The following is a 20,743-nucleotide window of genomic DNA, read 5'->3' on the forward strand; positions in this document are numbered from 1 at the left end:
GAGGGCGCGGGTTGGCGGGCAACGGCCGCCGCCCCTCAGCCCCCGCCCCGCGACCGAGCCAAGCCGTGGCTCTGTGGCGGCGGGGCGGGTGTCTCTCCGCCTTGGCCGAGGCAGCTCTGCTGTCCCTCCCGGTGCGGGTGAGCTGCCTGGGGGAAGCTTTACCCCGCCTTGCACGAGTGGACGAAACGTGGCCCGCTCTGCTGTCAGCAGAGCAGCTCTGGCCCCGCTTCAGCCCCAGGCCTGGCCAGGTGGACCTTCTCCTGGAAGGTGTCAGCCTGAGAAGGCGAGGAAGTATTTCCAGGCAAAATCCCGCTTGCCCCGGCTTGCCCTACGGGTTGCAAGAGGGAGCCTGTGAAAGGGAGCTGTAGGGAGCACCGCGAGGTTGAGGCGCAGCCACGCAGTGTCAGCCCCCCGAGAGCGCATCAGGCATGTGATGATAATTTAGTCCCTGGGAATCTTTCCAGTAGATGACAGAAAAAGAGCAGGAGCAGGGTGATTTCTGAGGCAGGCTCATTTTGCTGGTGAAAGGGAATTATAGAAGTGGCCCCTCCCTTCCCCACGGTAGTGTCAACACCTTTCTTTTTCTGGTTTCCCCTCGAGTTGCTGATTGTTCTGTTCCCTAGAGCAGTTCAACGGGTAGAAATGTAGCAAGGGCATTGGCAGCTTTTACCTCGGCATCATCCAGCCCTGCTGAGAGGCACTCGACACACAACAGTGGTAAAAATGCTGGCAGAGGTACGGCCCTGCTCGCGCTGGCTCTCCTACCACTCCTGCTGTCAGACAGAAGGAAACTGTACACCTCAGAGTCTGGGGTTAGAGGAGTCAAAGAGATTGTGAATCCTCAGAGGTGTGTGTGTTGCCACTGGCTGGCTTTCCAGCAATGGGGGATTGAGCTGGTCTCTGGCAAGGCAGCAAATCTGGAGCTGCCGTGCTGGGGAATGCTCTGAAGCGCTTTCTGCAATCAGGCTCGTTGAGTTGCTGCAGCTCTTCTCTGTGCCAAGCGCTGTTTCTCTTTTGCATGGTTGTGGTGTTAAACGCTTCAGGAATAAAGAGGCTTTGTTGTGGTCCCTGCAGCATTGCTTTTGCCTTGACTAGCAGCAGCCTTTTTGTTTGAATAATTGCTTTCCCTGGAGTTGGTTGTAGAAGCACATGTGTGTGTGCCTTAACTTGTGGGGTATACATTGAACACAGCTGTGAACAGGCAATTCTGGTAGGTTCAGCACTTGCCCAAACTTGTTGTTGTTCGTGCACACCAGAACAATGTGCTTTTCCTCATAGTTGGGAATGCTGGTCACTGTTGCAGGCTTTTAACAGTGCTTGAGTGAAATTAATGGCCGCTTTCCAGCTACAAGAAGAAACTGTTGCTATCACCTAGCCCAATCCTGTATTTAGTCTCAGAAAGTGACCAGCATTCGCGGACCAAGCCATACGCATCCTGGCCAGTCTGTGCTGTGGCGGGGCTACAGCTGGACAGGTGGTTCCCTCCTTGTCATGCTGCAGGGACCAGCTCACGTGCAGCAGTGTACTGTATAATGCATGAATGAAGGTCATACAATGACCTATTCCTTTGGAGCATTGTAATTTATTTCTGTTGGCACAGGTATCCTGGTTAGTTCCACCTAAGTTTCAGGGGGATCAGTTCAGCCTTGCTACAAGCTGGTAATAGAAACACACAACTCCCCAGCTTTTCCTCATCTTCCTCCCATTTATGTCTCCAGGGTTAAAACCCAGTCCAGAATCCCCAGACCAAATTGAATTAGAATTTAACATTCAAAGATTCAGGCTCCCTTTAGGCTCTAAGGAACAGAATGTCATCCTGTCTCGCAGTTAATAGCTGCTGGGTAGTCGTTTCAAAGCCATTTCTTTTCAGCAAGCTGTACCATAGCAAATCCCAGCAGTGAATGTATTTCTGGCCTGGCCGTGACTCTAATCCCACAGCTGAGTCTTAGGTGTGATCTCTTTTGAAATGCTAGATCTATATATTTTTTTCTAAATTTCAGACAGCGATATTTGTAGGACTTGGCATTTAGAGTGGCAACAGGGTTGTTTGTAGGAAGAGAAGGGAAAGGACGGAAGGACGATGTTGACCTCACAGCCCTACAAACCTACCGCACTTAATCCACTTATCGCTCTGAATTCCTGAAGCAGATAAATGCTGATAACAGTTAAAACACATCACTGACAGGAGCAGCATGTTCTGTTCTCTAGAAATACATCAATGCTGGAAATTGCAAAGCTGTGCGCTACCGTGGGGATGAGTGTGATATAAGAGTGAAGGACGGCCTCACTGGTCAGCAGGAGGGTAGTAAGCCCCTGCCCCCACTTCTCCCTCCCTGCCCCAACTACCTTGAGATGCCATTCAGGCCTGAGAAATGCTGCCGAGCACTGTTGTGACCCCACAGCCCCCCAGAGCCACAGCTGCCTGATCTGTGCCTACATATCTGAAATACCAAGTGGGCCCCAAGTGTCTTGTTACTGTTCTTGATTGTCCTTGCTGCTCAGTGTTAAGACCTGTGAGGAGCGATTTCCAGCTGAGGCCAGCCCCATGCAGCTCACGTCGGCATGTCTTGGGGAACAGAGTTAGTTTTGGCTAATCTGAGCTAAACCTTCCCTGGAGGAGTGCAGCTGCTCCACCAGCCTTGCACAGCCACACAAAACCACTTGCTCGTCTCTCCATCTGTTAGGGCTCTCAGCAAGGTACCAGAGCCATCCCTGGGCTCAGGGGGCCGCAGTGGCCGCAGCTGCATGCCACCGCTTGTGTCAAGACCACTTCTTCCTGAGGACTTGTCCCAGCCTGAATAGGAGGAAAAAGGCTGTAAACCAATGGTTGCTTTGGAGCCAGCCTTGCTCCTACAAACTCTGGAGGGATAAAACAACCGACAGAGAGTGATTTTGACAACACGCAGTTTGCAGGCTCGTCTACCTTCTTAGGTCTTTTGCCGCATGGCCATCCCCCACGTCTCCACAGCACAGCACCCTGTGTGAATGGGCACCCTTGAAATTGCAGCAAAGTGCTTTCTTGTAGACAGTGCAAATGTCTCATGAGAAGTGCGAAAGGAGGAAGCTGCCTAGAGAGAAGTGAAGACCTCCCAGACATCAGGGTTATTTTTGAGTCAGATGCTGCTCAGCTGTTACATTGCAGATGTCTTAGCTAAAAACAAGCTTTTGCTGAAATCAAAGACTCTTCATGAGTATAGGCAGCAGGATCCTCCCACAAAAAGAAGGTTTTCTTCTTCAAAGGGCTCTCCTTAGATTTCCCTACAATAGATTTCTTAGGGCTTGCCTGCATTGCAAAGCTGTGTGGATCTGAGACATCTCAGCTGTTGGGAATGAATTTGCTGTCTGGTTGTTCTCACTTCTGGAATAAGAGTGCCTTCCTCTGAAGTGACCTAGTGGAGGGCTTGGCTGTGGAGGGAAGTTTTGTGCAGTCAGGAGTACAGTGGAGCCGTTCCTCTGTACTGACTGCTGATGTGGGTACTTGTTTTCCATGTTGAAGGCAAAACAGGTGGTCCCACACTTGAGTGTTCACATAAAGAAGGAGTTTGATGGTGCTACTCTGCGCTGAACCCACACCCTGTGGCACTGCTCAGTAGCTTCCCCATGTGAACAAAGTACTTGATTAAGATAATTCGAAGTAAGATGACCTTATCCCAAAACCTGGAAGTTCCATGCAGTGAGATAATCAGGAATAGCTGTTCCAAAACAACTGTGTAAACAAATCCTTGCAAAATTATGGTAAAAATCTCACTGTGCCACTTTTAAGCTTCTCCATTGCTCCAGAGTCAGTTGAACCCTACCCTGAATTTGACCACATTCACCTCAAATGGCCTCAATCTGCATCAGTCAAAGCACTTTTTTTCCATATTCCAACATGGAGCTTCAGTCACTGCGGAAGGTGACAAAGTTTGCTTTAAATGAATGTGATATTTTACAGTCATCGGAAGACAAAGCTATACGCATTAAAGAGCTTATGGTCTAATCTTTGGACACCCACTGCTAAGTGTAACACCATCATAATAGTACAGTGAAATGAACCCTGGTGCGGGGAGGAGTCTGACCAAAAAGCAGAAGAGCCTGCATCTGCCAGGAACAGCTTGCCAAAGCTGTGTGTGTCCATCCCGCTCGTCCTTTCGCAAACGGGAGGGACTCAACCAGCTGCCCTGGGTGTGGAAATACCTGACAAGCCCCCATTTCTTTTGCCTTTTGGATCTTCATGTCTGGTTGCTTTCTTACAGCCTTTGACCCCCATCATGGCCTCTAATCTAAAAGTCATCTTCCTGTTTCTTTGGTTGCTTCAATGTGGAGGTAAAAAAAAAAATGTTTTTTTTATTCCTTTTGTTTACTCTCACGTTTGTTCATATTAGAGCACTTCCAGCTGCTATCTTTTGCTAATTTCCAGAGATTCCCTCTAGGAATTTGCACGCTGCTGCTATTTCTGTCTTTTAAGCATTTCAAAGCTGAGAGAGAGAATCCTCAAGAAAGGAGGAACATGGGAGAAGGGTTAGATAACCTAAATAAAATGGTTTGGCTTTTTCCCTGGCATGTTCTTCTCAAGCTAATGGCTTCTGGGAAACTGTAAGAAAATGGATCTCTCCTCTGTTTTGTTACAGCAGTGTTTAGCCATGTCTTGTATAGAAACTATATTCATGTGTGTTCTGCTGGGTAGAGATGAGGAAAAGCATGATGAATGATGAATTTTTCTAGAAAATAAGGCCCAGAAAAGACCACTCAGGTTATCACTCTTGCAGTGTCTGCAGGATTTTCTGTTACCATCTTTCCATAATATTGTATCTAGTGTACACAGGACTGTGCAGTCACAAGGAATGAGCATTTCCCTTAGGACTGTACTGTATCTTGGTTGCTTTTACAGCTAAGAACATTTTTCTAGTGATGTAGCCTAAGCTCTTCCTTACTCTCAGGCTATTGTCCCTGGCTATGTCATCTGTAGAGGATTTTCCTTAACGGATGTTACTTCCCAACAGTCTTTTCTGGAGAGTGGCCCTGCCCTCCCTCCACTATTGCCCCCCACAATGCTTCCTCAGTGCTCAGCATTCAGCAACACTAACTCCTGCATCGCCTTTTCCGATGCCCAGTCCTGCTGTGCAGAGATGCTGCTACTGTTGCAATGCAGCGTTAGTGCACCATGACAGGAAAGCAAGCCTGGCTGTGCTCTGGGACAGCTTTAATGCCTTGTTATGGGCCTGTTCATAGATGCAGAACCCCAGGGAATCCCATCAAAAGCATGAATGGAAAAGCCCGCCCATCCCCTACTTCTCTCTCTACTTTTTTTTCCCCCTTCTATTTCCATGTCTCTGAAAGAATCTTTCATCTTGTAAGAAGACTCGTGTGTTAGTTTCCAGTTCCCTTTTTTAAGGACAACAATGGTTTGCATGGGTCTCTTCTTAAGTTGCTTTATATATGGTGTTATGTCAGCTGCCGAACAAATAGATCCAGAGGCTGCCTGATGTTAAACCTAGATTTGGCTGGGAAGCCAAAGAGGTCCCGTACCCCAGGCTCCTTACTAGCCTGTGGCTCACTCTTAGTTTTTTATTTTTTGTTAAACAAAACAGGGAGTGAACTATGGTGTGGTTCCCCATCTGTGCTTATTCATCCTCTCTTGTAAGTCCTGACATAATTGTCTGCAGTGATAGATCACTTTCAACAGCCCTGTCTGTGTAAGGGGGAAGCACATGAAGGGCATGATCTCCCATCTCTCTGCCTAAGATACTGTCACATATAGATACTTAAGATCTGCAGTCTTCTGCAGATAGTTCTCATATCTACCATCGAGTCTTGTGCTTTTCTGCCCATTTACAGCAGCAAAAGTTGGGAGTGATTAAGCTGTGTGTTATTTCTCATGGCCCCGGTGCTGGCCCCTGTACAGAATATGCAATTTCCTTCCTTACTCATGTTTCAGAAATACACAGTCCCACTGATAACACCTGCTTGCATACAGCATCTTCACTGGCGCAGTCATCACATTGCCACGCGTAGATGCCCAAGTGGAGGTTTGTAACTCAGGAGTTTCAGATGTCCAGCTAGCGTTTGTCTTGGAAAATCGCTTTCTATTCATCCGCTGTAAATACAGTCTCACACCACTGCAAAATCAGTTCACTTCCTGCTTCATTTCCTGTCTTTCTGCATGCTGGCATTGTACAGAGGAGCTCACAAGGGAAACGGGGAAGCCTGTGCATGCAACAGGCTATTGCAAATCACACAGCCATTACCTAAGAGATGTGGCAGATGACACAGGGCACATGGTCTGAATCAATCAATCTCTGACAAGGGCCAACACTGCGTGCTACGGGCGTGCTTCCTGACATAGGGTTATTTTCACTGTGTGATCCTGTCTTTGGGGCAGCAGTCCCTTCCTGACTCAAAGTGATGTTCGGTGACTGCTAACAATTATTACCCTTACAGGGGGAAATGTCGATGTACAGCAGATACCTCCAATCCAGGTTGCACTGCTCAAGGAAGGAATATCCATCCCCTGTAAAGTTACCTTCCCTTACATGCCGAAATACACCAAATTTTCAATCTTCTATTACTGGATTAATTCACTGGGCCAGAAAATATCCATCTGTAGTAAGTCAGAAAAAGTAGACATCCCTTCTGGAAAAGAGAATAAGACTGCTACCATATCTTATGACCACAGAATCATGCCACTTGAAAACACCTCTTCTACTGGCACATACTACTGCGAGGTCAAATGGAATGACATCCAGAAAATGGGAAAGGGAGTGTTTGTCCTTGCTAGAGGTAAGTAAAGAACCAGAAAGGAAGGGTAGGTGGCTAAACGTCAGCTGAATCTGGCTATGAAAAGATGATCTTTGCTCTTCTTTTCCTTTACACAGACACACTATGAAGTCAGGTGGGAATAATACTTTATGCCCAACGTTTAATGCCATCAGAGTTGAATGCACTTTACACAGGTGACCTGTGCTACTGTTCCCAATGCACAGATGGGGACATGAAGATGCAGTAATTTTTGTCTGCCCTGCTGCAGCCTCCTGGGAACAGCGGGCTTAAAGTCAGGGTCTAACCAGGGAGCCTGGGCATTGGGTCAGAGGGTGCTTTTAGGTGTCAGTGTTCAGAAGACAGTGCGGTTTGGCTTTTAGCAGTGCGACAGAGACCGTTGAACACAAGGTCAGTGGTTAGGGTGCTTGCTGTAATCAGATGTACAGGTTAGGCACTCACTGTTAGGGGCTCACAAACAGATAAGGGGTTCACCGTAATCCCTCCCCTTTTTCCATGTGGTACAAGGTGTTGGCTGTTCCGTAAATGTGCAGACTGGAAAGCAAGGGAGAGCTTCATGCCAAGATAAGAGGAATGTTATAGAAAAGTGATAAGGACATGCATGCTGCTGACTGGCTGGATTTGCATTACTGAATGCTGGATATGAAAAACTTCTTAGAAAGTGTACGTGCAAAGAGCCATGACGAAACAGCTTTGCTACACTGGTCACAGTATGTCTGCACTACTCACCCTGCTAGTTTGTGTGGCCTGTGTGCTTTCTATCATCTGTCTTTCTGCCCCTATCACTAAAGACCTTTGCTGGCCTCTACCTACTACCTTTCTTGGCTCTCATAGTTATGCCACCTCCCTCTAATCTACATGAAGTGCAGCTGCTTGTATCCTGTCTCTTTTGCCTGAGTCTTCAGCTGCACCCTGCTCTCTCTTCAGTCAGACTAGGTTTTTAAGGGTGTGTGCATTTGTGCCACCATATTCTGCACTGCTTCTGTATTTTAGTTCTCTCAAGGCTCTTTCCAGGGATAAAAATGCAGCCGGATTGTAACTTCCGCTCACACTGAATTTTTCGCTGCCTTTGTTACAGGTACAGGGTACATAGAGACCTCTTATGGGTGGGAAATCCTCATTACCCTTACCGCTCTTCTTGCTGCATTGAGCATCACTGCAACAGCTCTGCTTCTGTGGAAAAGAAAGGCAAGTTATAACCAAATAAAAAGCAATACCTGGCACAACCCGATCTAGGAATTTATTTCATTTGATTCTAACTTGGCTGGATTGGAAGTCCCCGTGCTGAAATTTTCAATGCTGGGTGTCTGCCTCAGGTTTATTTTGTTTTTTTAAGTTCAGTCTTTCTGAGAAAAAAGATTACAGGAAAGACAAAACGAGTCATTGATTTGTCCATTAAAGAAATTCTGGTAATCATTTTGACTCTGGCATGCTCTGCTTTAGAGCAAGGTTCTGACACAGGGCAAGAAGTCACACTAGCAGTGTGTTGGCACTGAAAATATTCAAGGAGACATAGCCTTGTGATGGGTTTTTGCAAAATTGCAGTTTGTGCATGCTCAGTCGTGGCTCTTGTCAATTTAGCAGCTCGGTTGTCTAAAGAAGCCCCTTTCCACATGGTGCCAGTCAGACAGGTAACGTCCTATGCACCCAAGCAAGTCTGTTGCAGCCCTGGTGGCAGGAGGAGGTCAGGACTTTCCCTGTTTCTAATCCTCTTTCAAGATGGGGGCTATTCTGGTTCAAGGGCACAACCTGATTGCAGGGAGACTGTGCAATTGTGTTCCTGAGCCATGGCTCAGGCACCACAGAAGAAAACAGTCTGCAGCATGGAGGGCATGGGGACCAGAGCCTTGGGCATGTGTTTGGCAGAGAAGACATTAAGAGACAGAGTGAGAGGGGAAGATGAGGACAAGGATCGCAAGGAAGCCTGTGTGGAAGTCCCAACTAACTGGAAAAAGACAGAGACAAGGACCCAAGGAGCAATCTGCTTTAGTTGGCTCTGCTTTGAGCAGAGGGGGATTGGACTAGACAATCTCCAGAGGCACCTTCCGACAGCAGTGATTCTGTGAGACTGGAAGAAGGAGCCTTGGGAGGGAATCTGGGGTGAGGAAGCACTGGAACTTGGAGGAGGGTGTTCAGACTGGTCTGATAGGCCCCCCAGGTGAGCAGACTAGTGGCACAGGCTGGGTCCAGCTAGATAAGGAAGTGGAGGCTGGGATGAGTAGCTGAGGGCAAAGGGGAAACCAGGAGTGGGGAAGAAAGGATGTAGAGAGCAGGAGAAGAAAAGCCAAAAGTAGGGCTGAAAGATCTGGATGAGACAGGGGCCCTGTGTAAAAAACTCTGGAGTTGTGATACTGGAATCCCTGTTGCTTGGGGGGAAAACCTACTGCTCCTAGTACTGCCACCCTCAGGCGTTCCAATAGCACCCTCCGCATTCTTCCAGAGATCTCAAGACTGGATTAAAAAAATCTGATGTCTTTCAGAATGGAATTTGGGGATTGTTGTTTTCTAGGTAGAGTATGCCCCATATTTACTCTTTCAAGCTGCTCTCTGCTGCCACAACAGCAGACTCTCTGCATACATTTTTATGTGGAGGCTGTGCTGCTGGTACAGTCCTACGACTCCAGGGACCATCAGGCTTCAGCACACACAGTCAGAGATCATGAGGTTGAAAACAGAATGGCAGCAGTTGGCAGACCTGCTAATCTTGTGAGACTTACCTTGCAGGCAGTCTGATGGAGGGGGAAGGAGTGTAAGCGGCAGAGTGACTAGGCTGGAGGCAGGCCCCCATGTCTGCTTGCCTAGACAGCATCTCCATGGGGATGAGGAGGGAGGCACTGTCACGACTTGCCGATTGGCATCTCTAGGTTTTGAGGTGGGCCAGCAAGTCTCAGACCTACAGGCTCTCCTTGGGGCCCAAAGAGATTGTGCAGTCATTACATTTGCCTTCCTGCAGAACACAGCCCATATTTCTCACCACAGCTTGCTCAGACCTGCTGGTTTAAAAATGTTTATCTTTAAGAGAAGCTATTTAGCATCCTCCTTAGTTACTAATGGACTGGAAAGCAGTTCATCGTTTTCATGTGATGTGAATATAATCATCCCACTTCTTTCTGAATTAGAACAGAGATACTTAGCAAAGCCTTCTGCCTTTCGTGCCTCCTCTCTGGCTTGCTGAGCAGGGCTAACCCTTATGTGTGCATGAATGGAACATGTTCAAGGAGAATTCATCTGATGCAAGAAACATTTCAGAGGAAGAGACATTCTTCCTTCAACTCCATGCTGGACTTGCATGTTAGGGTATCACTGATTGTATGTCATCATTAATGGTCATCTGGCACTCTTCTCTAGACTGCATATTAACAAAAGCTTCCTGGCCAAATCCTGACAAAAGTCACTGTGTTTTGCCTCTCTGAAATTCCCACACACACTTTGAACAGGGCCCTGCTTTACTCCCTGTCCCGCAGCATTGTTGTGTACTGTTAAATACTCACACCCTCCATCCAGCTAAGTTTCAGTGGTGGAAGTGATTTCTATGTATGCACAGAGCCCAGTGCTCCTTTCCACTGCTCCAGTGTAAGTCATCAGACTCCTCCATTTTACCCTGTGGTGAGGAAAGGGACAAACCCACATTGTGCATAGAGTGCCAGCACTCTTTGCTGTGGAAGCACTCAGGGGGTGCGCGAGCAGCTGGCTTTGACATGACATTTGTGTTCACTTCATCTTTGGGGAGATGGTGTTTTCTCCAAATGTGTCATTCGCTATCTTGTCCTGAGCAGGTGTTGTGCCCTAGAAGGAACCAGCTAAATATCCTGAGACAGAAGGTGGAAACGCAGCCCCCTTCAGCCATTCCACCACCACCACCTCCTGTCTATGATGTGAGTACCAGAATCACCCGCCGTTCTTTCTGTCCGCATCATGGTACAACCCTTCCTTTCCCTACTCTGCCATGCTACAGGCACCACCAGTATCATGATGTGAAACATAAGCAATATCTGCGTACCAGCCTTGTACTGGTGGCCTTGCTCCTGTGTTCTGCCCTGCTTAGCTCTTCTCAGGACTGTGCATGTTGCGTGTCTCCATCCTGGTCACACTCGTGGCCTCCTCAGTGCCAAAGCCTTGCACCATGCCCTGCTGGGCAGCACCCTTCCCTTTGCCAGCAGTGTGGCAGCACAGAGCAGCAAGTGTGGGGCCAGAGAGGATTCCTGGGGGTAGAGGTAGAAGGGTCTCCAGAAAGTCAAGAAGGAAGAGGGGATTTCAGCCCCACTTTGTACTGTAGAGTGCCTCAAGGACATGCCCTTCACAGCTGGAGAATGATGGCTCAGGAAAGGGGCAGAGAGAAATGCTCCCCCCAACAACCCCAGCTGTTTAGAGCTCCTGCTGTGACACTTTCACCAGTGTCAGTGTCACAGGCCGCTGCAGTCCTGAGCAGGCTGACTAGCTCTCAGGGGGAAAAGGGCAGAAAGAAAGTGAAGGGGGTCTCTTTTTTGGAGTATTTCCTTTTTCATTGCATAGGATCTCCTTTTCCATTCCTCAGACTGGGGAATGCTGACTGCTCCCACTTCTCGAGCCCAGTAGCTGCAGCATCATAGGTAATAGGATTGGAGTAGCTCTCCTGAAATGTCAGGCCCAGACCTCAGATACCTCAAGTAACCATGACCCCTAATCCCATTTAGAATCCATCCAGCTCCATTTAAAATGGATTCCTTTTTCTCCTTTTACTCCCATGGGAGGGCTGCTCTGCTAAGAAGGGAAGGTGTTTTTTTTCCCCCGTGATCTGTGGGACAAACAAGGAGGAATAAAATGAAAGTGAGTAGAGAAGGATGTTGCCTGAATATTAGGAAACCTTTCTGACTGTGAGGTCTATAAGGGCTGGAGAAGTCTCTCTGAGGAAAACCTGTAAGCTTTGCTGCATTAATCATTTAAACTAAACAAAGTGAAGCTCTGGAGAATGTACTACAGAGAGGAGTAAAGCTCTGCCAAGGAGGCAGGAGACCTGATAGGGGGCAGATATGAAGAACAAGAGGATGGGCCTGCCCCCTTCTCATTCTCATTTTGCAGGTGGGGGTGCACCATTTTATGGCCCTTTAATTTTTGGAGTGGAGGTTTAAAAGAAAGCATTATGTATTGTATGTGATATGTCTATTCTGGGCAAAAAGCAATGCTTTGGGTAAAGGAGGTTGCAGGTTATAAACCTTTTCATTTGTATCAAGTAATTTCTTTTTAATTCAGGCTTATAAAAATCCAAATGGGTAGTTTCCTGCTGAAGTGGATGATTTCTGCAAGGAGACAAAAAAAAAAATCAAATCCATTTTTCGCTCAGTCGGCCTCGTCATGCATCCTTAGCTCCATCTTAATTACATGTTTCATCATGTTGCTCTGTTCAGGAGGCCCCACTAAGGCTAACACAGCAAGCCAGCAGAGCCAGCCTTAGGCACAGGCAGTCCCGGGAGCTGGCTGAGTCCCTGTGCTTGCAGGAGCCCAATGGACCTGGCCCAGTCAGCCTTCCCCCAGAGCCTATTAACCACACGCCAGCTGTGCAGGGCTCCCAGCCAGCCCGGTGTGCAGGGCAGGTGGCTCAGCCCTCTTTGGCAGAGCTGCAAGCAGCCTCGGACCGTCTCCTGTGTGCTGGGGGGTATGAGCCCGCCCGCTGGAGGTTACTTTATTGTGGAGCAGCTGCTGCAGGGGACTCATTTGGGCATGAAGCAGCAACTCCCGCCGCAGTCACAGTACATGGTGAGAGCCGGGCTGCTAGGTGAAGGCGGGGGAGTACAGGGCTGCGAGGTGTAACCGGGACATTAATGGGGGAGAGAGGACAAGAGCCCTGGGATGGGCACCCTGCATTGGATGGGCCCTCAGGACAGGTGAGGGGAGTTGAAAGTCAACAAACCTTACTTTCTTTGAAACATGACTCTGGTGCCCTGCTGCTGAATTTTGTTGGGACTCTGCATGGTGTAAACCCAGCCCTGCAAACTGCATTTGAAATTAAGTACGTTGTGAAAACCCGTTGGTGTTAAATTGGGTGTTGAACACTTAGTGCTTAATTCACAGGGAGGGCAGAAATCTGCGGTCACCATTGGGATAAGCTAAGGCAAGGAAAAGAGAAGGACAAGTGAGAAGTAACTCCAAGTGATGAGATAAAGAAGGAGGTCAGAGATTAGGGGATGGGACAGGAGGCCAGCATGTGCCAGATGTGCTGTCTGTGGGGGAAAGCAAGAGGTCAGAGTCTGCAAAAAAGTCGGGTCAGGGAACCATAGTGTCCTTGCAGGCCTGGAGCTGGGAGCAGGAGCAGCAGGAGGCAGCACAGGACATAGAAGGAAGGGCTTGGAACTGGCTGGTGCAGCTCTTTAAATGCTCTGTGTTACCCTACACAGCAGCAAGGCTCACCCCTGGTGTGGGAAGGGTTAGAGTTCCTGCTGCACATCCCTAGGAGCAAATGCCTTCCTCACTGGCTCTTCCAGGTGCCACCGTTTACCTCATGGGGGTGGGTGTACACAGGGAAAAGCAGCAGGTAGCAAAAAGCCCTGGTAATAAGGGCGCAGCTGGGCACCCACTTTGTTCCCACTACACTGCTAGGTGTTCCTAGACCTCTTTGTCCTACTGCAGCCCTGGAGCAGCTCTACCTCACTGCACTGCCCAGACCCAAACCTGTGTTTTCCTCTGTCTTCCAGCTTAGCTGCCTAGTTAACAAGCAGCTTGGAAATAACAATCTGAGAGACTCGCTTCATCTGCTTTACACTTCTAACAAGCTTTTTGAGCAGCAAACAGACCTCCTGTGGTTGCCAGCAGGTTCCAGAGCACAGGAGCTTTTCCCAGTGCAAGGGAAACAAGGAAGCTGCTTGGGGATGGGAAGACATCTGCCAGCAGGGAGGAGAGAGGCCTGTGTGCCTCCACTGTGACAGCAGCAGGTGGTCAGTGACCAAGTAAAAGTAATTAATTTGCAAATGGCGGTTGGAGACAACAGCTTTCCAACTGGCCAGCAAAGGGCCAGCATTGTCAACAGCCTCCATGGGAAGAGAGCTTGTGGAGGGAGGGAATCTTTTTTGGAGGTTGAACAGCAAAAGGATCCTTCTTGCTTGCGAGTGGCTTCAGACTAGAGCAGTGAAAGAGGCTGCCTGTCCTGCCAAGGGCACATGGAGCCATGCTGCTGGGAGCCAGCATCACAAAGAGAATTGAAAAAGAGGACGGAGAAATGGGATTTTCTGTGTGTGCATGTGCACATGCGAATAGTTGGGAATGTCTGTGTAGGCAAGCAGGTTGTTGGGAGTGGAAAGCAGACAGGTGAAATAATTTGACTGTTCCCGGAGGAGTGGGAATGGGAAAGCCATGTGGTGTTCTGTTCACTGCGGCCCCCTCCTGTCTGAGTGCCTGTTTGTTCCAAGCCCTGCTCCCAAATGCTGCTCCTCTGTCATCTGGTCCTGTTCAAACCACTGTCCCGCTGGCCATGATCCCGAAAGATGCTGAGTGTTTGCAAGTCCGGATGAAATTATGGGGGTTCAGGTGATTGGCAGCCCCAGAATCAAGCCTCCATGTTTTGCTTGTCCTCCTCACTGTGTTGCAGGGCACCTCGCTCCCTTTGCAGTGTCTCCACTAATACCATCTGCCCCTCTTGGGCTGGAGCTCCTCCCATCTTCCTGTTGCCAGAGAAACAGCCACCTTGGCAACCTGCTGTCATCCTTGAAACACACATGGAAAAGTCCTCCTGATTGTTATGTTTGATCCTTCAGGCAGATCTGTAACATCACTCAAACTGACACGCATCTCCTGTGACACAATTACTTGGGGGACCAGTGGGTGCATACGCATGTGGGGTGCGTGTGTGTTTCTCTGTGTAGCTGTGTGGGACCACTGATATGTTTGAGGGCCTGGGAGTGCATGGATTTTTTTAATTATTCTTTGCTCACTCTAAGAAGAAAGGAGAGTTCTGGCTTGGAAAAAAACCCAGAAAATAAATAGAAATCATGCCCGATTTAGGGTTTCCCATTATCGACAGCCCCTGTGCTTCAAGACCTCAGCCTTACCTCTCTTCTCACCCTTATTATGTGCCCAGAATAACCTTGAGCAAGAGCTTGTGAGTGTCAGGCACCTAAATGGTCTTGGGCAATGCAGAGCACTGCTGGTTACCTGTGGTCCCCATGGTGCACAATATCCTTTCATGTGGCAGGGGGGTCTTTATTCTGGATTCTGGGACAGTTTGGAGTGGAGGGAGGCAGGGGCATTGGCATTGTTCTCCACTGCCTTACACAGGGTAGGTAAAGTCAAAGCTTGTCTCTGTGAGCCTGGAAAAGGAAGATGATGCAGCGGTACTGTAAAGATTTCAGGGGAAAAGGATTTTCTTTTTGCCCAAGTTCGGGCCAGGAACTTCAAAATTTTGGAGATGGCAGGGGTTCCTAAAAAATGTCAGGCATGAGATGGGAAACAACCCAGTGGGCAATTAGTTGTCTTAAACCTAAGTAATTTATTTGACCCCTGCTCTCTTCTCTCTTCCCTGTGTAGTGCCTGGATTTGCAGCAAGTTGATGTCTATTCTGTCCTTGAGAACAACATGAACAACCCGTCACCCAGAAAGAGTCCTCCAGGGAAGGTAAGGGCTGGGGCCCTGTTCTTGGAGACTTCCCTTATGCATTGGGCACCTGGGGAAAGAAAACCCACAGGGTCACCATGGCCCTAGCAGGCAGTAAGTGTGTCTCCAGTCCCACCGAAAGGGGAAAACGGGACGTGGCATCCACTCGCCAGCTGGCCTGCACATGTAGGCTATCTTCCCTCTTCCGGCAGAGCCCTTGCTCCTGCAGCTCTACCAGTTCTGACAGTCCCAGTTTCATGCAGATGCTTTGCTGTATGACGTACACTGCAAGGCATTGAGGGGTTTGGCGTTGCTGCTCCCTCTGAATGGGACAGATATTCATGGAGAATTGGCCAGATGCTGGTCTCTACTATTGCCCTTTCCAGATTATTTAGGCAGCTGAGAAGTCCTCTGGGGTAGAGGAATCTCTGCACTGGGGATAGACCCTGGACACAGCTGTGATCTCACTGGCATTAAGCACCTGAGAGCCATTTCATGGTGGCAGAAGCTAAAATGGTCTGAACGGAGTCTGGGCTGATACAGTCTCTGTCAGCTCTGGGACTCAGGAAAAGGCAGTGTGGGTACATTTTGGGCTTGGATCTTCTTGCTGGGCTGGGAGTTATGAGTTAGAGACAAGGAACTAAATCCACTCCTAGCGAAAGTAGCTGCATCTTGGAATATGCAGGTGCAGATCAGTTGTGGGGGCCACATGAAGCAGACCAGAGGTCCACACAGCCCTCTACCCTGCCTTTGGCAGGCATCAGCTGTTTCATAGGGACAAAGCTTGCATCAGGCACCCCAGGGAACATTTCCTTCCTGTCCTCAGAACTTTGTTGTTCTTTTCCCCCTCCAGACCTCTTATCTGCTTAAAAAAATACATTCATTCTTCTAACGTTGGAAAACGTTCCTGAAGAATGTCTCCCGCTTCCTCCCACTGATGTCTTGTTGGTGGGGAGTTCACCAGGTTGCCTATGCAGCATGGAGCGTGGTGCCAGCTTCAGTTGGCACCATCCCTCTGTTTCATGAAGGACAGTGTCTTCCAGTGTCTGAGGCATTTTCACAACTCCCACCTTTAGGAAAAGGTGGTCTAAAATCAAGCGGCCTCCCCTGTGTCAGAGCTACTTGCCATGTGGTCTGATCCCAAGGCCACTGGCCTCCTGCAGTTACTGCCGTGGCACCACAGCAGTTGGTGGTAGCAAAGGCAGGTATCTGATTGTTGAGGGGAAGGATGGGTTGTTTTATAAAGACTGCTTTATACCCCAGTGCATCATATGCACTGGAAAAGACAGCATCCCTGGTTTTGTGTTCTGGCTACATTTTGAATTAGTTGGATAGGGAGAACAGTAGGTCCTGATCCCTCTTCCCTGTCCTGTTATGCTTCTGTGTACTTTTATCAGCTGCCCCCTTCGAAACAATTTGGTCTGGATGATGAGATGCAGTACGTGTGGGTTTTTTCCCCTACCGTGGAGCTGTTTGGGCTATGCTGAATTGCTTGTGCATGGCCCACATCACCGCTCAACCTCTGCTTTGGGGGCAGTGGGTCTGTAAAACAGAGCAGAAACAAAGCAACAAAGAGCAAAGGAGCATCTGTGTGTGAGTAGGCCTGGCACTAGTAGTCTCAGCCAGTGTGGGATAAAGATCCAAGCAGAGATGGGAGAAACAAAGGAGAAGAAAGCAAAGAGAGGGGCTGGGATGAGCTTTCACACCAAGAGCAGACACCATCAAGTGTCTTCAGTTCTTGTGCTGGTCAGAAGGAAGAGGAGTGTGAGTGGCAGGACCCCACGATGTCTACACAGGAGAATTTGACTGCACTTTCCACTACTGTTGCAAGCACCTCGGTCAGCTTCCCTCTCAGTCACCTTGGGCTGTGACCGCCTGGGACACTCATCTTCCAGCTGGCTGTGCCAGAATATAACAGGGTGTTTTCCCTAAGAGCGAGACTTGTGGGCCAGTGGGTTTGGCCTGTGAGTGGGAGCTGGGACTGCTGAACGGTGGCTGATTCTGCTGTGGAGGGTCCAGGCCAGCCCTTGCTGCAGGATGCTGCGCATAGAGGGGGAGCTGTAAAAGGAAGCAGGGCAGAGAGCCCCTGAAACAAGAGCATTTGCATGCTGTCGTGCTGGACTGTCAGCCAGCTTGGGTAGCGAGGGGTTAATCCTGCATGCTTTGGAGGTGCCTGCACTCCCGCACTTTTGTAAAATGTTTTCCTTTGGTGGTGGCAACAGAGAAAATGGTAGTGTAGGTAGGGCTTCATTCATCCGGTGGCATTTCAGCTACTTGCTGTGTAACCTTGCTTACAGCAGGCCTGTGCCACACAGCGCTTAAAATATCAGTCTGTCAGCACCTTGTCTACACAAGGAACAGTCGTGTGGAATAGACTCAACTGTTGAAGAAACAGGATTGAGGAGGTCAGGGAATTCCTCCTTCACAGAATCCAAAGTGATTTATTTTTTTACCAAGTCCAATTTTCCCTCCCCTCCCTGTCTGACAGCTTTTTGGGGGAAGAGTGACAAGTAAAGGAGGCATCTTTATCCCTTGGGCTGGATTAGTCACGTTCATCTCTGGCAGAGCAACATTTCTCACTGTAGTGGCTTCCATTTCAGCAGATCACTTATAGCCATTTCTAACAGAACAAACGTCAGTGCCTGCTTATTAAGAATTAATTCATCTTCTTTTGAATAATTTTCCTCCATTTCTTTTTTCTTCTTTTCATCATTCTGCAGACACCTAAGAAGCAAGCAACTCTGGAAGAATCCTCTGATACGTTGTATGAGAATATCTAACAGGGAAAATCTGACCCTATGTGGACCAGACATCTTTACGTACGGCAGAACTACTCTCTTACATACCCAGTTCTCTGCAGAGATCTACAGTGACTTCAGGGCACAGCTGTGAGGGACTCCCGAACCCCTCCCCGGCTCCTTCTAAACTGCCCTTCATTAACAACAGAATGGATCTGTTAAAATCCCACCGGGGCTCAGTCTGCATTGATGCAGCAAAGCTATTTTGCAGCAAAGCTGTTTGATGCAAAAGAAAAGCTGCTTTTGTCAAGCACTCACACATATCTTAGATATGGTGCAGATGGGATCTGTGTGGGTTTCTGTCACCTGGCCTGGCTGAAATACTTAAATCTCAATCCTCTGTAAATGATAGGACAATCCAGAGACCTCCCCGCTTGCTGACTTGATCTTCCATTCCTGACCTGCAGCAGTCCATCTGATCCTGTGCCTATGGCTTTCCTGACATGGCCATCAGCCTTCATGCATAGTTTAACCGAGATCCAAGCATCCACCTGCCCATTTTTCCTTTCTTGGGAACCCCACAGTGAAACATGCTTTCCCATAATCTGCTAATCCCATCAAGTAGTCACAGATGCCTGCTGTGACCATAGTCAGTTGACTCAAATCTGTGCCTCTGAGTAAATGCTTTCCCTTCAGCAATATCAGCAGTATACGGTGAGGACTGGATGCACGGACAGAGATAAAGATGGAGAAAAGGAAAACAGAGAAAATATCCCTGCCTGGCAACATGTCTCAGTGGCAGTGCCCTTTCCAGAACGTGGAAGAGGAACAAAGGAGGTGGGAACCCAAGGAAACTCCCTTGCTGGGGCTGCATAAGCCAAGCGGGTCAGGGGCCAGGTTCCAGCCCAGAGATGTTCAAGCTCCCCTATTTCCTGTTCTTCTTAGCAATGGGCATTGTTATCACTTGGGCTTTTGAGCCTCTGTGGGAGCAGGCACGGTACCTCTGCCCCACCAAACCCAATAGGTTTGCCTTTGTTTCAGCTGGCCAGTATTTCCCAACAAGGGTATAAGGCTCCTTTACTCCCACCCCCATACGTTACTTGGCCAGGTAGACCAGTTCTGAAACTTAGAATGACGGGAAGGAGGAGGGAGGCCCTAGGGGTGAATTTCCTGTCCAAGCTCTTCTCTCTCCTGACAGCTGGCACTTGCCTACCATTTGTGCTGATGCATATTCTAGTTCTGATAGGGAAGAGGTTACATTAAATATCCATATAACACGATCAAACCAGTGGATCAAAAAGCTGAGGCTGTTTTATCTCAGATTAAAAAACAACAACAAAATAACAACCAAACAAAACCAACCCAAAATAAGAATATGCAGCATAACTTGAGAGGAATCATAGAAACCTCTTTAAAGAAGAAGATCAAATTAAAATTGAGCTCCAGGGTCATAGGACCCTCTCTAGTTGAAGATAATGTTGCTATGCATCAGAGATAGAGGCTATGGAAACTGTCTCCAGGGCCTCCAGCCTTCCTATACTATGTTTAAAGAGATAATCCGCTTATTGCTTTGCTCTTTTTATTAGAAGAGATTTCAAACATGCAATTTGGACTTTCTTTAACCACAGGAAAATGCTTTTTCTCTTCCCAGTGTTGAGGAATTCATTTCAGAAAGAGCAATGAATAGACAGCATGGCTTATTAGACCCGTTTTCCATTTGTTAAGTGATCGCAACAATAATAAATAAATATTTTTGAAGTCAACAATTCTAGTGTTTACTAATATGACCAGAAAACATTTGTCTTCGTAGAAGAATTTACAGAGGATTGTACAGGTATAACAATTCCTTTCCTTAACAAATTTGAAGAAATGATGAGATGAATTATAAATATGTTGCAGCATGGCAATAAAATATTCAGCAGAAGCTGGTGGATTAGATGAAAAGTGAAAACTTTCAAAATAATGTTGCTTAGTTTTTGTGTTTTGCTTTCTAAATGCTAAAAATACTGGGTGCTAGTGGAAATTTCCTGGCAAGGATCTCACTTTGCAGTGAATTGATTTGTCTTGTCTTTCTGTTACCTTTTTAAATAGTGTGTTTCTGGCATTTATGCCCGACCAATTCTATATATTAAGTAGCTGAAGCTGTTTAAAGTGAAACATGAGAGGAAGAGTGGTATTTGGAATAGAAAAGGCTATTCCAGAACAGTCAGTGCTAAAGTACTGGAAGAATCACACCAGGTTCTGATCAATTAAGTGAAAAAGTAAAAATTTCCAAGAAACACTGGTACGTCTGGGGATTTGGGGTATGCGCCAAAGCTAGCCAAAGATGAGGGGAGTTGCTGTGTTGATTTCAGTGGGTTTTGGATTGGCCCTGCAAGCGTAAAAGGCTGGTGCATGAGAAAAGGGAAGCTTCGAAGCTACGTAGACACAAGCTAATATCACTTCTTTAGCATCGTAAGCCATGGGCAGCCACAGCAGCATCAGAGAGTGTGAGAGAGAAAGGTATAAAGCAGAAGACTGTGAGAGCAGGGATGTTTTTAAATGGTATGATGTTTTCCAAAGAGGTATGAGGAAATGCCTTCAGGCACAGGTAGGAGAGACTAGGAAATATAATTTATATAATATTGGTATAGCTACTTTGTAGCAGAGATTTGTTCAGGAAAAAGGCAGTCATTTGGTCTTTTTGTCTT

General features: G+C 47.9%; 1 protein-coding gene across 2 annotated transcripts; it reads left to right on the forward strand.

The window, feature by feature from the left end:
* Positions 1 to 4,125: 4,125 nt before the first annotated feature.
* On the forward strand, positions 4,126 to 20,013 carry NFAM1 (NFAT activating protein with ITAM motif 1). 2 transcript variants are annotated; one of them, XM_010565536.1, is made up of 6 exons: positions 4,126 to 4,305; positions 6,421 to 6,759; positions 7,835 to 7,944; positions 10,533 to 10,631; positions 15,250 to 15,336; positions 18,036 to 20,013. In XM_010565536.1, the coding sequence occupies exons 1-6, from the start codon at positions 4,251 to 4,253 to the stop codon at positions 18,093 to 18,095; spliced, it is 750 nt and encodes a 249-aa protein (XP_010563838.1). In that variant the 5' UTR covers positions 4,126 to 4,250; the 3' UTR covers positions 18,096 to 20,013. The 2 variants fall into 2 exon arrangements, with proteins under 2 accessions (XP_010563838.1, XP_010564659.1); XM_010566357.1 differs by lacking the exon at positions 10,533 to 10,631.
* Positions 20,014 to 20,743: the final 730 nt, after the last annotated feature.

Source organism: Haliaeetus leucocephalus, unplaced genomic scaffold, assembly GCF_000737465.1.
Source record: "Haliaeetus leucocephalus isolate CR32 unplaced genomic scaffold, Haliaeetus_leucocephalus-4.0 Scaffold0, whole genome shotgun sequence".
NCBI lineage: Eukaryota > Metazoa > Chordata > Aves > Accipitriformes > Accipitridae > Haliaeetus > Haliaeetus leucocephalus.

What these genes read in the sequence shown, in the direction of transcription:
- NFAM1 (XM_010565536.1), top strand. Translation starts at nt 4,251, where the DNA reads ATGGCCTCTAATCTAAAAGTCATCTTCCTGTTTCTTTGGTTGCTTCAA. An exon ending in AGTGTTTGTCCTTGCTAGAG is followed by an intron (nt 6,760 to 7,834) that starts GTAAGTAAAGAA and finishes CCTTTGTTACAG; the next exon opens with GTACAGGGTACATAGAGACC. An exon ending in GAAAGAGTCCTCCAGGGAAG is followed by an intron (nt 15,337 to 18,035) that starts GTAAGGGCTGGG and finishes ATCATTCTGCAG; the next exon opens with ACACCTAAGAAGCAAGCAAC.